The sequence below is a fragment of the Apus apus genome, chromosome 6 (genome assembly GCF_020740795.1).
Source record: "Apus apus isolate bApuApu2 chromosome 6, bApuApu2.pri.cur, whole genome shotgun sequence".
Lineage (NCBI taxonomy): Eukaryota > Metazoa > Chordata > Aves > Apodiformes > Apodidae > Apus > Apus apus.
This window is the reverse complement of record NC_067287.1, coordinates 199,995-215,086: the sequence shown is the minus strand read 5'-3', so window position 1 is coordinate 215,086 and position 15,092 is coordinate 199,995. Positions and strand designations below refer to the sequence as shown.

Here is a 15,092-nt window from a genome sequence, read left to right as displayed (position 1 = left end):
ATTGCATAGTTATTTACCATGACAGCAGTGCTTCCTGCAAGACTTTATGGGATAGAGATAAGCAAAACAAAAATCCATATGTCTAACAGAAAATAAAATAACTCTAGATCACAAGCATTCATAATGATCTCCAAATACTGAAAAAGACATTCTTAAAAAGAATACAAAGTAAAATGTCAGTGAGCTATTGTCTCCTAGGATTTTTATAGTTTTACAATTATTTGCTGGCTATTGTAGTCTTTGTGTTTTCCTTTGCAAGATGCTGTTTTTTCTCTTTCAATTTAGAAAGTCTTTGTAAAAAAAGACAATTTAGAGTTCAATAATTTTATTTGTTATTTCAAGTTGCTACTTAGCCTAGAAGTGATTAAGCACTTTTCCTGAGAAGTGTAGAATGAAAGCACAGTCACTAACATTAAAAAGAACACAAATTATTGTATCTACCTTATTTATAATTTCCTCTTTCAATAGCTTGATCCCCCAGCAAAGCCACTAGTAACCAGCTGGCAGTTTATCTTTGTGCTGATCACCAACAACCACTTCAGCCTGACAGTTCCATCACTTTACCTCACAACTTACCATCTACTTTTCAGATCTGTATCTCCCCAATTTAGGTATAAGACCACATTGGGAGACCACATCAGAAGCCTTGCTGAAGTTGAGGTGCAAACCACATGCTGCTCTGCCCATGTTCCTACCACAGGAGGCAGACAGGTTGGTCAGGCTCCTCATCCTCATTCAGTTCCCGCTGCTTTCCCGACATAATAGAATAATAGAATGATAGAGCTATTCAGGTTGGAAAAGCCCCTGGGGATCACCAACCATCCAACCATCATCCCTACTCTACAAAGTTCTCCCCTAAACCAGATGCACGAACACAACATCCAAAAGATCCTTAAATACATCCAGGGATGGTGACTCCACCACCTCCCTGGGCAGCCTGTTCCAGTGTCTGACCATTCCTTCTGTGAAAAAGTTTTCCTAATATCCAGTCTGAACCTGCCCTGGTGCAGCTTGAAGCCATTCCCTCTTGTTCTGTCACTAATTACCTGTGAGAAGAGACCCGCCCAGCACCAACCTCTCCACAATGACCTTTCAGGCAGTTGTAGAGACTGATGAGGTCTCCCCTCAGCCTCCTCTTCCTCAGACTAAACATTCCCAGCTCCTCAAAGCATTCTTCATCAGGTTTATTTTCTAGGCCCTTCCCCAGCTTCATTGCCCTGCTCTGTTCTCACTCCAGCACCTTGAGATCTCTCTGGAATTGAGGTGCCCAAAACTGGATGCAACACTCCAGCTGTGGCCTCACCAGTGCTGAGGACAGGGGGACAATCGCCTCTCTGCTGCTGGTCACACTATTTCTAATACAGGCCAGGATGCCACTGGCTTTCCTGGCCACCTGGGCACACTGCTGGCTCATGTTCAGCCGCTTGTCAATGAGAACCCCCAGGTCCTTTTCTGCCAGACACTTTCCAGCCACATTTCCCCAAGCCTGGAGCGTTGCCTGGGGTTGCTGTGGCCCAAGTGCAGGACCCAGCACTTGGCCTTGCTGAAGCCCAGACCATTAACATTAGCCCAATGACGGAAACGGCTTCCAAGCGCACTGGAAGGATTTGCTCCATAACCTTCCCAGACTGGAGTTAAGCTGACTGGCCTGTAGTTCCCTAGATCCTCTCCTTTGCCCTTCTGGGAGGTATGTGTGACATTTGCACCTTTCCAGTCCTCAGTAATGTCCCATCACCTCCTGGGTCTCTCAAACATTACAGAGTGACCTTGTGGTGACCCTGGCAACTCCCTCATCTCTCTCAAACAAAGACTAATAATAATATTAGTCTCTGACAGTCCATGATTAATTTGGGTCTTAACCTTTTCTCTCTACAGGGCTGACATCAAAAGCACAGGTGTACAGTTATCTCAATCATGCACTTTTTAAGGAAAAAAAGGTGTATGTTGCCATCCTCCAGATGTGGATCAGTGAAGACATTTTTAATTTCAACTAAATCTATCAAAGACAAAATCTCAAGATGCTTAACTTTCTAAAAAGTTCCTGAAAGTGCATGAGAAGGAAATCTTAAATGGTGTCCCAAAGAAATGCTAAGATGGCAATAAAGATTTGTGGGTTTTATATTCACAGAAATGCCTGCAAAGCAGGTAATCACGGATCTCATTACTATACTCAAGAGAACAGAGCCTGCAACATCCTAGATTTTAAAATCAATCACTCACACGATACAGACCAACTGGAAAGACACTTCAATAGCTCTGGAGGTCACAGAACATTATTTATTAATTCCTTATTTATTCCTTAATTCCTTAATTATTCAAAATCTATTTTGAAATCTCCAACTCTTTTGCACTTTGTGTTTTACAGTACTGAAGTATGAACCTGGGCAGCCAACTGCATGAAATTTAAACAAGTAAAAGATACTGCTTACCCTGAAACTAACATTTGCCCATCACAAGAAAATGCACAAGCCAGAACTGGGGCAGAATGTGCATTCAGTGTGCACTTATATTTTAATTCCACACCTAAAAATACAAAAAGTAAATTATTACACAGATATATTTGACAAGGTATAAGACAAGCTGCACCAAAGATCTGACTCTGTGACACACTATCTACGAAACAGCATAAAAGATCACAGAGACAACTTAATTTAACATCTCTGACTTCCTCACCTCGTAGTCTCAGCATGTCTAAGAGTGTTCAGATAATAAAATGTGTATATGCACACACAACATTAACTCTTACAGACTTCTATATAGAAGACATAACCAAAAAATACCCACTGAGGATGTTTTTGGCCATTAGCCTGGTCTCTACATAGCAGTCACACCTCTGTGCTGCCACTTTAGCAGGAGACCACGCTGTTCTCATTTCTCCAGCTCTTGCTCAAGGGCCAAGAGGTACTGACAGACAAAAGGACCTCTCCCTGGCCTGGCAGACTGAGAGGTTTCAACCTATCAACTTGCTCAAAGGCCACTGTAGAAATGCTACAGGTTACCAAAAGATGAAAATGGTAATTAAAAACAAATCTTTACCATAATATTCAGTTTGAGGGAACTGGAAGAAGTTTTTTTCTAAATGTTAACTTCTAGAGTTACTGATAAATAGATCACTAAATAAAATATACAAGGCCAAAAGTCACACAGTGCTGCATGCCATCCCTGCTCCTCTGCTAAACAAGTAATAGAAAACTTTCAGCTTGTGGTTCCTTTGGCTGTGAATCCCTGACAAGAGTGTAAATTTTATCTTAGATTTTAATTGTAATGTAAAGACTTAAGACACTGGAATATGAAAAAAACATCACTATACACACCTGAGAAGTCTGTAAATAAAATAAGCCAGAGTTTGATCTGATTATCTTGACCACAAGAAGCCATCTGGAAGTATGTGAATCCATGCTCACCATCTGATAAAATTCAAATATATTAATCAGAATCAGAAACACTGAGAACTGCACAGAAGTAAACTATATGAGCATTCTTAAAGAGGAATTTGGTAAATTTCCTTAATCTCAGTACTACTTTAGAAAAAGGTGTTAATAAAAGTAACTCCACAAGTTCTATAACCATTTAGAAATAAGAAACAGGTGTCACTGTTACACTGTTTCCTGAAAAAGTAGATAAAAAACAGAAGTGTGCTCACTCCTCAGTCTACTGAGGGCATCAATATAGTCTTTCAACCAAAATTATACGGGTACACCCATTTCTTCTACGGTTCTGTAGTTCTCAAACTTAACCACTTACACGTGTAAAAAGTATCAAGAGTATCTGACAGGCTATTTTAATTATAAATGTTCAACTTTTAATTTTTATGAACTAAGTGAGTTTCATGCCTGCAATCGAGCCAACCACTTGAAAAATACTGCATCAAAAATGAAATACAACAGTATAATAGCTTTATAGCTTTCCCCTCTGTTCAGTGGATATGAACATTTCTGAATTATTATGTTATTCCATTCTAATGTGTTGTTTCAGCCCATTAACAATATTTTTAAATTCTTAAGTCCTGTGCCAAATTATTTCCGCTCCTCTGCTCCCATGACCTGGCATATCCACCTGACACAAGTAGCCATAACAACCCTCCGGTGGCATCACCTCTGCCAGTAACAAGTTTTAGAATTCCTACAAGGATCACCAGGATTAAGGCTGAAAATCAGAAACTTGCAAGGGACATTATAAGGGCTCATCTTTCCAGCTCAGTAGTTACCAGGAATGTCAAAATACTTACTGTTGAGTGTCTTACAAAACAACCCCAGAGATTTTATCTCCATGTTTCCACCAAATAAAGTGAATAGTATTTTCACCAAGAAAGATCCAGAGGCATTATTTAAAGATTAAATTCATTTCTATTGTGACAAGTTAATTCAATGTTGTCCCTTCACCATTCAATGGACACACATTTGATTGATTTGGTATTGTCAGTCACTGTCTGTTTTGAAGTATATGCTCACATCCTGCCTCCTCAGCTTCCTCCTGCTTCTTTTTTTTCCCAACTTCTTCCCCTCCTGTTTTCCTGCTCTGTACCACCTTCTCAGATGAGGAGGTACACAGATACACAGACAACAGTACTTACTACTGTGTTGAGCACTGAAAGAGGCAAGTGGCTGCCCAGTTATAATGTTTGGGACCTTTGCAAGAGCAGCTCATGTGTACTCTGAAAACAGAAGCCTACCTCTATTTACAGAGACCACTTTGTCTCCACAGTAGGTCTGGACAGCACAGAAGAGCACCTACAAGGCTGTTAAGACAAGATGCAGCATTACTCCCTAACTCTGCCCAGTCTCCCAACCTCCATCAAAACCAGGTGACTACGTGATTTTCTAACTCTTTGTTAAACACTTTCACCTGGCAAAAAATTACACAAGTTAACCTTTCAGCTTTTCAGACTCATAAATATTTCAGAATTTCCAATATTTGGTAGTTCGGCTGTGACAGACACTTGCCTGTCCTGCAATTAACTTGTACCAGGAATTTTTAAATAGAAGTTCTTTTTGTTTGTGCAAATATTTCTTCCTGCTATATAAGCTATGTAACCCTAGATGTGTCACTCTTCAGTACTGACACACTATTATACAAGAAGTCTGTGTTGCAAATAATTAATAAATAATTGCAATAAATTGTACTGGTTTGGGCTGGGATAGTGGCATTCATGGTGCTGCCTGCTGGGTGTGTGACCAAGCAGTCTGGTGGCACATGTTGGTCACAGCCTCCAGGCCTTGGCTGCTCCTCAACCTGCCCCACCAGCGAGCAGCCTGGGAGGCACAAGGAGCAGGACAGCTGAGCCCAGGACCAAAGGGTTATCCCACACCACACGGCATCGTGCTCAGCAGAGGAGCTGGGCAACAGGAGGAGGAGGAAGGGGGGGATGTGCAGAGTTGAGGCCTTTGCCTTCTCCAGCTACCGCTCCACGTGGGGGAGCCCTGCTTTCCTGGACATGGCTGAACACCTGCCTGCTGAGGGGCAGCACTGGGCTGATTCCCTATTTTGCTCTGCCTGGGCGTGCAGCTTTTGCTTTCTCTGTTCAACTGCCTTTATCTTAACCCGTGAGTACTTGCACTTTTGCCCTTCGATTGGCCCCCCATCCCACGGTGGGCGAGCAGCTGCATGGGGCTGAGCTGCCCATCACAGAGAAACTACAATAATTTTTAAATTACTGCAAATCCAAAGCCCTCCCTGAGCTAGCTACAAGTTTAAATACACAATTTTCAGTATACAATGTTTTGTACGTAGAGACATCTAGGTTTGAATTATTTTAGTTCCACAGAAAGCCTTAAAAATGTGAAATGAATGAAAACAGAGCATATTGTGTCATGGAGCCCTGAGAAGACCCACCCTGTGCATGCCTTATGTTTTTCATCTCAATATCCAAATATACACCAGAATGTCAGGTTTCATTCTGAAAAACAAGAACTAAGCTCTTGCCCATCACAACTGTGAAGAAGCACATAATGACAAAACTGAAATGCAGCTTGTACAGTGAGGTCAGCTAAAAGAGCTGTAAGATGTGAACAGTGCCACATCTTAGTGGGACACATGGGAATCTGGGCTCATTGCTCCCCCAAATTCCTCCAACTGAGAAAGTCAGGCACAGGGAACAGCCCATGTGTTCACATCCCACAGGTTTACAGTTCTCTGCATTGCTTTAATCCAGTCCTGCTCTTTGTAGAACCAAAGTATGAAAAGGTAAACTGGGAATCTTCTCACCCCCCTGTTAGCCCTGGAAGATACACTTCCCTTACAGACACCACCCAAATATTTTCCAAAACCCTAGCAGGATAATTAGCTACTCAAAGCTATCGTAAGCATGATGTTCACTCTGTTTTTTGACCTAGCACACTCCTTGTCATCAACCTGACCACAACTTTTACTTAAGAATATTCAGAATATTCTAAAACATCACCTCTTCCCAATGTCAGTTGTATCTTGGAGCAGTGATCACAAAAATAATATGAAATCAAGAGCTAGAGAGAAATAAAATGACTTTATCTTTCCGTGTTCCTCCCCTGATGAGTCAGTTAACTAACCAGAAATTGGCTGTGAAGAAATATCACAGCAGGTAACGCCGAGATCATGTGCTTTCTCATTATACAGGCATCTCATTTTATCATCCCAAATGGTTAAATCGCCACACGATGATCCAGTGATAAAGAAATTTCCATTAGGAGAAAATGCACAGGCCACCAAAGAACCATCTTTAACATTCCCAGATCTGAAAAGCAAGAGTACATGGGATTTGAATTTAAAGTAAGTAATGTTCTGAAGAAGTGAACACTAAAATGCAATCTGATACAATAAGGCAAACTGTTCTAACTTCTGCATTTGGGAACTTGGTACCAGAATGGAGAGAAACTCACATCAGCTGTGGAAAGCGATGCAAAATAAACACAGCTGCAGCAACCAGGACCTGCTCTTTGACTGCAGGAGGTAAAATGTAAGATGGCACCCCAAGGCAATAATTTTAACTGAGTGATAAAATAACTTTCAAACTAAAGACACTCTGCATGGACTTAATATTTAAAAGGCACCATGCACTGTTAAAATTGTATAGCAGGATAAACTTTAAAAGTCAAAGATACAAAACTATTATAGCACAGATTACATGTACACAAACGGAGAGAAAAGATTCCCACAATTTCTCTGTTCTGTTTTAAAGACAAAACAGAAGACCTACTAACCCATAGGATAAGCTGAAGCTGAGCAGAATACTTTGTGATTTATGAGACAGGGTTAATTTTGGAGTCTTTGTACACAAGAGAAAACCAACATTATTAATTTTTTTTCTATATTTTAACTAAGTCAGCCAAAGCACTTTGTAAAACTACTCTTAGAAAATTCCTAGCAGATGAGGAAGCGTGATCAATCCTCAGGAAGGAAGAGGGGTCAACCTAACATCTTTTAGGTCATCTGATAGCAACGTGAAGTCAACTGAGAGCATCTCACTCCTTTTCATGGACACTAGATCTGGCCCTGCACACACAGTTGAAACTGTAAGTGCATGAAAAAAACCACAGCTGCAACAGTTATTCAGCAAGAAATGCCAGTCTTATTTACTCTATCATCGTATTTTGAATAACAGCTGATTGTTCTCTTTTGCTGACAGGAATTCTATTTACTATAAAATGGTGTCAAACTAAATGCCACAAAACACAAGTCAATAAACTTTCCTGAGAGTCTCTCTTATCAGACCCAGGACCTTCAAAGCATTGACTCCCTTAATTCTATCTTTCAGAACATTATCAAATACACTACAGTGCTTCCCATTTTTCTATGTTACAATCCTTTTTACCTACTGCAGCTTTTAAAATTTCCATTATTTCATACAAAAAGATGCAGTGTTCTTCTGAAAAGCTACTGGTAAAATAAATAGTACTATATGAGTCCAGAGCATGCATTGAAGACTTTCAGGCCAGATATCAGTATCATAACAACTGAACAGGAAATAGAGAACGTATTAAGAAATAGACATAAATTAACTTGCTTTCATGTTGTTCACATCCATAACAGAGATGATTTAAATAGCCATCTTCACAACTTGAACAGACAGCCAATTACAACAGTTAAGCTGATAAGGAGTAACTGGATACTTCTGTTGTAATTACCATCCATGTATCTAGTCAAGTGACAAAACAGTGGTAAAACGTGTTCTCTTAGCATCAACACAATGAACTGTTGCAAAAGAAACAGGACCACAGACTGACATTACATGGTTAACTAAAATTTCTGATACAATTTTTAAGTAGCTTGATAATTTCTAAGTAATACTCATCTCAGCTTTAAGAAAACGGGACAAGTAAACTTTTCTATCTGCCATTACAAACTACAACAATAAAAATTAATCAGCTGAAAATATATACACACACATCACAAACTATACACAAGCTGACTACTGTCAAGTGGACAGGACTGGAACATTCAAGTTCTTTGTTTCTTTACAATGGAAACACCAAATTAGTGTAATTTCTGCTTAAAACAACAATGTAGTTTCTAGAGCCATTACACATCCACCACTTAATGAGGAAGAAACTAAGGACATAGGTCTAAAAGATCACTGCATATATTACTAGCATATACTTGTAAGAAATTACTTTTTAATATTTCTGAGGTTTTCCCTGTCAATAACAAGTATTCTGAATAAAAAAAAGGAACCTCTTCACTAGTAACACCTCAAAAGAGTAAACCCTTTGACTTCAGAATACTAATAACTGAAATTCCCCATTTTTCTTACAGATAAAACTGAAACAATTAGTAATCAATACCTCTTTATTCTCTGAAAACAAAGTAACCATTTCAGCGTTTTTGTGTCCATTACAACCAAAAAGGTGGCAAAAGTCTTTAAGAATTATGTTTATGGACAGATTACCAGATTTACACACTTGCATATAACTATATAACTACATATAACTATAATAATCAATCGTTCTGATTTGTTAGGGGATTAACAAGTTTGGTTTTCAGAAATGGCTACTCCCTCATCCTTACTGAAAAATCGCATCAATTCTCTCAAATTTTTAATTTCTTTCCTTACTTTAGAGGGATGTGCAATTGCTGCTCTAAAACCTAAATAGTGTCTTGCCTAAGTACAGGTTACAGCAACTGACCGGAAGTTTCATGAAATACAGACGCAGAGGAGGGCTTTGGAGATCACTAAAAATGCTCATCTACTTTCTTAGAAATGTTTAATGGAAAACCATATGAAATGTTGACTGTCAAACTTAACTCTCTCAGCTCCACTGTTATGTCTTTCTTTCTGTCACTGTTAGGTCTTAAACTTTCCAGGATATGTCAACAGTTTCCAAACTCTCTGATTGCTGGGTTACTATCAAGCTTCTAGGATCCTCCTGGACTCCAAACAGCCTTGTACTTAAATAAAAACAGGATGTATAAAGCAATGTAAGATACACGGCACAGTCAAGCTTCACTAACTGTCTATCACATATCGTTGTTTGTTGAGCCACCGTTGAGAAACCAGACAAAAGCAATGCATCTCGATCTCATTTTAAAACAAAACCAACTGAAACACCTCCATGGCCTTAAAAAACAAGCAGGATTCAGGTAAAAGATAATTTAGCACAAATAAAAACTTACTGAGTTTGCACCATTGGACTTCTTTTTTTAAAAAAAGACAGCACTTCTCCCTCTCCTATCGATCATCTCTTTGTCGCCCGCATCCTGCTCCCGTCTCCCCAGCACGGCTCGGCACCCGCACCACGCCCGCACTCCCGGCACTCACCCGCGCGGCCTCCAGGAGCGCGTGTCCCACAGCACCAGGCCGCCGTCCGCGGCCCCGGACAGCAGCGAGGCGCCCGGCGAGAAGCGGCAGACGCGGACCGGGCTGCCGCGGGGCTGCTCCAGCACGGCCAGCAGCCGCCCCGCGCCCGCGTCCCACGCCAGGGTGCTGCCGTCCGTGGAGCAGGAGGCCAGCACCCGCCCCGAGGGCGAGAAGCAGCAGCAGTGCACGGCGTAGCGGTGGCCCGCCAGCGGCGAGTACGGCAGCTCGGCCAAGGTGCTTAAGGAATAAACGCGGACTGTTTTGTCCAAGGAGCAGGTGGCCAGGTGCAGTGCTGAGAAGGCACAGCAGCTGATGTCGTCGCCGTGATCTGCTAAAGTGCGAAGTAACGTCACCATCTTGTCTAATTAAAAAAAACAATCTGAAAAAAAAGTGCATCGGTTAGGCTTATTTCTCCTGTGTAACAAATGAAAGACACTGCTCTGACAAGTCAAGATCTCCGGGGGGGGGCGGGGAAGACTGAATCTGCAGTGACAGATTTTTCATCTGTTCATTCTTTAATCTTAAACTCGGTGCCGGGAAGCTGCTTTTGCCTCCAGAGAACGCTCCTCCTGCAGGCACACAGACCCAGGGGCCAGGCCAGGCGAAACCGGGCCCCTCCGGGCAGCTCGGGCTCAGCATCCGACCGCGGAACGTTTTACCTTCAGGATCATCCCACTTTGTTACTACTCTCTATAAAACCACTGAACAGAAGCAGCGTCAACATCTGGAAAGATGAGTCGGAAAGCGGCACATGAACCTCGCTGTGGCAAGGTTTTCAGGAGAAAAGCCAACCAGGCACGGGCGGCTGGAGCAGCCGAGCGCTTGGGACCAGCTCAGCGCCCCAGCGGGGCCTCCTGCCGCCCTCCGGGGCAGGGCGAGCTGCGCAGCCCCGGGCGCTGCCCGCTCTCCTGGCGGCCCCGCCAGGCGGGGCTGCGCCGGGACGGCCGCCTCACCTGACGGGAAATGGCGGCTCCGCCAGAACCGCCTCAGCCCCCCAGGCTGCGCGGGAGGCCGCCCGTGCGCGGCGGCGCCGAGGGAGCGGGCGGGGCCGCTCGGGCGCTGAGGGGAGAGGCGGCGGCGGCGGCCGCGGGCGGGACCTCCGGGCTCCGCGCAGGTTCCGCCTCCGCCGCCCGGGCCCGGCCCGGCCCTGCCCGGGCCGCTGCGCGCGCCTGGCGGGGCCTGCAGGGCGGCGGGAGGCCCGGCCCGCTCGGCCCTGCCCGCTCGGCCCTGCCCCGGCCGGGCGCCCGGAGCCCCGTGCCCCGGCTGGCGCCCCGTGCCCTGGGTGGGCGCTCCCTTCGCTGGGCGCTGCCCCGGGCGCCCGCTGCCCCGGCTGGGCGCTGCCCAAGCCCTCTCCCCGTTTCAGCAGCGGCGGCCCGAGCCCTGCCCGCCCCCGGTCACGCCCTGGCTCACCGGCGTCACTGACACCAGCGCCCAGGGAGCGGGAAGCTGCGAGGAGGGCAGGGGGAGCTTGTGAAGGTCCAGGGCGCTGCTGAACCGCCAGAAGTGACCGAGGGTGCCAGCCACGCGAGACACGCCTGAGGGGGGCAGGGCTGTGCTGGCCGGGGCTGCAGGCCCGGCCGGGGGAACCCAAGGCCTGGCGCCCGCCCCAGACACCGGCTGGGCGGGCCTGGCCTCCCCGCCCCGGGGAAAGCCCATGCCTGGAGTTACCTGCTGTTAACAGCTTAATTAAGGGGGTTTCAAGCAACCAGAACTCCCCCAACCTCATCTTCGATCAGGAAATACAGATCAGTCCCCTTTTCACATCCAGATACGTACGTAGCAACTCATGCAAAGTGGCTTATCACGACACCTAGAGTTTTCTGAGGACAACAAAGTCCCCTTCCTGGGAGTCACTGCCCAGGCAGCATGTCCCTACCTCTGGGCCAGCCCGGTCCGGGCTGCACGGCCTTGCACCCCTGACACAGCACACACTACCCCTCACACACTGCTTGATCCAGCTCAAAACTTCTGGTTAACTTGGAAGTTCTAAGCTCAAAAAGAGTTACAAAATCAAATAGCATAATTGTGGTGTTCCTGATTTATCCCTTTAGCCTTCAGTTTCCAGGCATGTTTGGTAAATCCAAGACATCCAGGAATGACAGAAGCTTAATGAACAAAGTCCCCCCAAGGCCACCCCTTCTTTGTGTTACAGAAAGTGACTGTTCCTCAGATGTCTGTGCCCCTTCACAGCTAACAGAACACCTCTACTCCCCTACTTGTCATTAGGAAACTACAGAAACCATATAAAAGATTAAAGAAAAAGCTTCAGACCTCTTTTATAGCAACAAATTTTGTCCAAGACAACTACAATTCTGATTTTCAGCAGCTTTTATATCGTGTGTCCCCCCCCCTTTTTTTTTCCAGAGATGCCAAGAGACAGAAGAGACCCCATAGTCACAACCTGAACACTGGTCATTGAGCACCATTAATGGTAGTTTTAGGAGTTCAACAGAGCTCATCAACAAATTCTCTAAACCAAGGCCAGCATACTTTGTTCAGAAAGGAAGGGAACACAAAGGAAAACATTTCCTCTAAGAGAACAGACAGTCTGAAACATCAACAGTAGAGAATGTCAGCAAAGAAGAAAAGTTAAGCACACTTTTCTAGTGGCTAAATCCCTGCTCTTTTCTATGGAGATACAAGACGGCAAGAGCATGATTCAAGCTTCCCATTCTAATGTAATAATTCCCATAAATTTAATTTTACTAACTAGTAATGAAGACAGTGGCTACTAGTGAGCAAAGCAATACCTTGATGATGCCAGACTGGGGAGGTGATGCTTGTCTCACTGTCACAGCTGTGGTAGCTGTTACCACCTTAACCTTCCCAGCTCTCAGCTGAATTAGGATACAAGGTGAAAAAATGCAAGGATGTATGTAGTGTAGCTGCTAATGTTGTTCTGACTTTCCAATATTACATTCAGTATGGCAAATAAAGTATTAACCAGAAAGGTGATGAAAAGGTGTGAAGCAGCCAGTAGTGGAGCTGATGTGAGAATGCCAGACTGCCTGACGCTCAAATATGAATTTTTTACTCTAGTTAACAGGAATTATTCCAACAGGACTTCAGAAAAGATAAATATTCTTGAACAAGATTTTCTGTGGAGGGCAAAAGAAAAAACAACATATTATTAAAAAACAGGAACTGACTGTTCTTTCTCAGCAGTGACAAGAAATATAATGGCAAGGGAGTATATAAAACAAGACTCTAAGACTCAAACATTAGTTTAGAACCAAAAACCAACTCCCCCCCCCCAAAAAAAAACAAACCCAGCAAACCCCAAAACATTACTTGGTGAGGGAGCTATAGGCATTGGGGTTTTTTTAATTCCTGTTTTCTTCAGCCAGAACAAGGGTTATGACTCCTGCCCCTCTACAGACTGAAACAGAAGGCAAAACTTTGCATGGCAGTGGTTTTCAGAAAGACTCCAGGTGGGATGTATGGATGTTCTCAGGTGCACTCACACCCGCAGCAGTGACCAGGAAGGCCCAGCACCTGCAGCTGATACCATTTATGCTCCTTCAAACAGGGGGCTGATCTGCACTCTGCCTGGCAGCTGCTTCTCTTTTGAGTTTCATTAAAAGGCCAAGAGAATTAGATGCATCATAATCAGACCTGAATGTTAAATCCAAGACTCTCAGGACATAAAAAAATCCTGTATACACAGGATACGAAGTATTAAAATCGTCAAGAAAATCCAGTTTCCAAAACAGTCTTTTATTGTATCCGTGCCACACATACTAGTGAAAAATAACACTCCTAAAAAAGGAAAAGAAAAAGAATGCTACCTTTCCACAACATTTTTCTTAAATAAAACTTCAAGTACTCTTACATTAGTACAAAAAAAAAACAAAACCTCTGATCTATCTGCCCCGACAGGCCACCACAACACACAGTAGGTAAAACACAGTGGTTACAAATGTCTTTTTTGTTATTTCTGTGGCAAGGCAAATGGAAGAAAATGTTTCCATGAAAAAATACTGTGTGCGTAGGAAATAGTCACAATTTTATTCCACATGGATACAAACGATTATACTTGAATTTGAGGCCATGGTGGCTTGAAATTATGTAACAAAATAGAAAAATGGAAAACTAATATCCCCTACACCCTGTTTTAAAGGCAGGCACTACCAAGATTAAGGAGACTCCACAGTGTTGGTAGAGGATAATTACTGTACAAGCCATATAGCTATAATTACCTTAAGACTAAAATAAAATGCTACTGTCCTCCTAAGGCATAAACAATAATGTCTGCAAACAATATGTACACATAATACATATTTAAAACAAGACTTAATATAAACAATAATGAACAGTATATACATGTCTCAATTTTTCTTCACTGTCTTGAAATACAATTTAACTACACAAGTGATGCAGCAACATATATATAAATGTACTTGTAACTCTACAGTAAAGTTTAATTTTTAGTGCCTTTACAGCACATCAGTGTAAACAGTTTTACTTGGCTTTGTTTTATATTTTAAAACATTCCTTGTTGTATTTTCAAGATTTAAAGCAATTTTCTAATTCTTCCTTTTCACAGAAAACGAAGATTCTGAATGCTGTATAATCATAAATAATTCATAAAATTAAATACATTCGCTAAAAAATAAACTACAAAGTAAAAAAAAAAAGAAAAATAGATATTTATTGAAAGGGAAAAGAGAACCATTTCCCCAAGTAGAGCTCTGGTGGTTGAATATTCAGTGCGTTTTGATATTTTTTAATTGCTATTGCACTATAACACCCCTTTCTTTGAAATTCTTTGGGTGTGCTTCCCTGTTCTACCTAAATTAGTTTGTTAAAACACACAAACCAATAACCTAGGGGCCATGGTTGCTGTAGGAGTGAAGCCTTTAAAGGAAAAAAAACAGTCATCAGTTATGCAGGTGCCTTGCACTTCCATGTAAATACAGTTCACATTTCTGGTCTTATCAGTCCTCATTTAATGAAATTAAGAAAAAAAAAAAAAGAGAGAGAGACAAACTAAAAACAGTTCCGGTAATTTCAGCTCACTTTGAAAATCTCTGTCCATTTTTTTTCAAAATACTTCCTCATGTTGTGGCCAGCCCTGCCTATGTCAGAATCATCTTCATTAAAGGTTTCACAGTTGTCAAAAACAAGCCTGACATCTAGTGAAAATGCTTCAAGATTAGGGTACCTGGAAGAAGAAAAAGGTGAATTATTTTTGGACCATGGAGAAACAAAAGGGAAAAACACTTCAACTACATGAAAAAGAAATGCAATAACATCAATGGATTTACAACCAGCCAGAGAATATTCAATTAATGCTTTCATGTTCATTAGACTTATTTTTTAA

General features: G+C 42.8%; 2 protein-coding genes across 25 annotated transcripts in view; both read right to left on the bottom strand.

The window, feature by feature from the left end:
• The window catches only part of WDSUB1 (WD repeat, sterile alpha motif and U-box domain containing 1), a 31,753-nt gene extending 20,933 nt beyond the window's left edge, over positions 1-10,820 (bottom strand). For 7 of the 10 annotated variants that reach the window (XR_007889944.1, XR_007889942.1, XR_007889943.1 and 4 more), the window contains exons 1-4: positions 9,731-10,712; positions 6,525-6,709; positions 3,315-3,407; positions 2,430-2,523 (exon numbers count right to left, since the gene is read on the bottom strand). Coding sequence is in view for 7 of the 10 variants with exons in the window: in XM_051623926.1 (XP_051479886.1) it covers positions 2,430-2,523; positions 3,315-3,407; positions 6,525-6,709; positions 9,731-10,125 (767 nt within the window). In the remaining 3 variants the exon portion in view is untranslated. The other 3 variants (XM_051623922.1, XM_051623921.1, XM_051623927.1) reach the window with 3 other exon arrangements.
• Positions 10,821-13,465: 2,645 nt separating this feature from the next.
• The window catches only part of BAZ2B (bromodomain adjacent to zinc finger domain 2B), a 137,191-nt gene continuing 135,564 nt past the window's right edge, over positions 13,466-15,092 (bottom strand). For all 15 annotated transcript variants that reach the window (XM_051623896.1, XM_051623895.1, XM_051623905.1 and 12 more), the window contains one exon: positions 13,466-14,933. In XM_051623896.1, the coding sequence (XP_051479856.1) occupies positions 14,780-14,933 (154 nt within the window). In that variant the 3' untranslated portion in view covers positions 13,466-14,779. The remainder of the gene's footprint in view (positions 14,934-15,092) is intronic.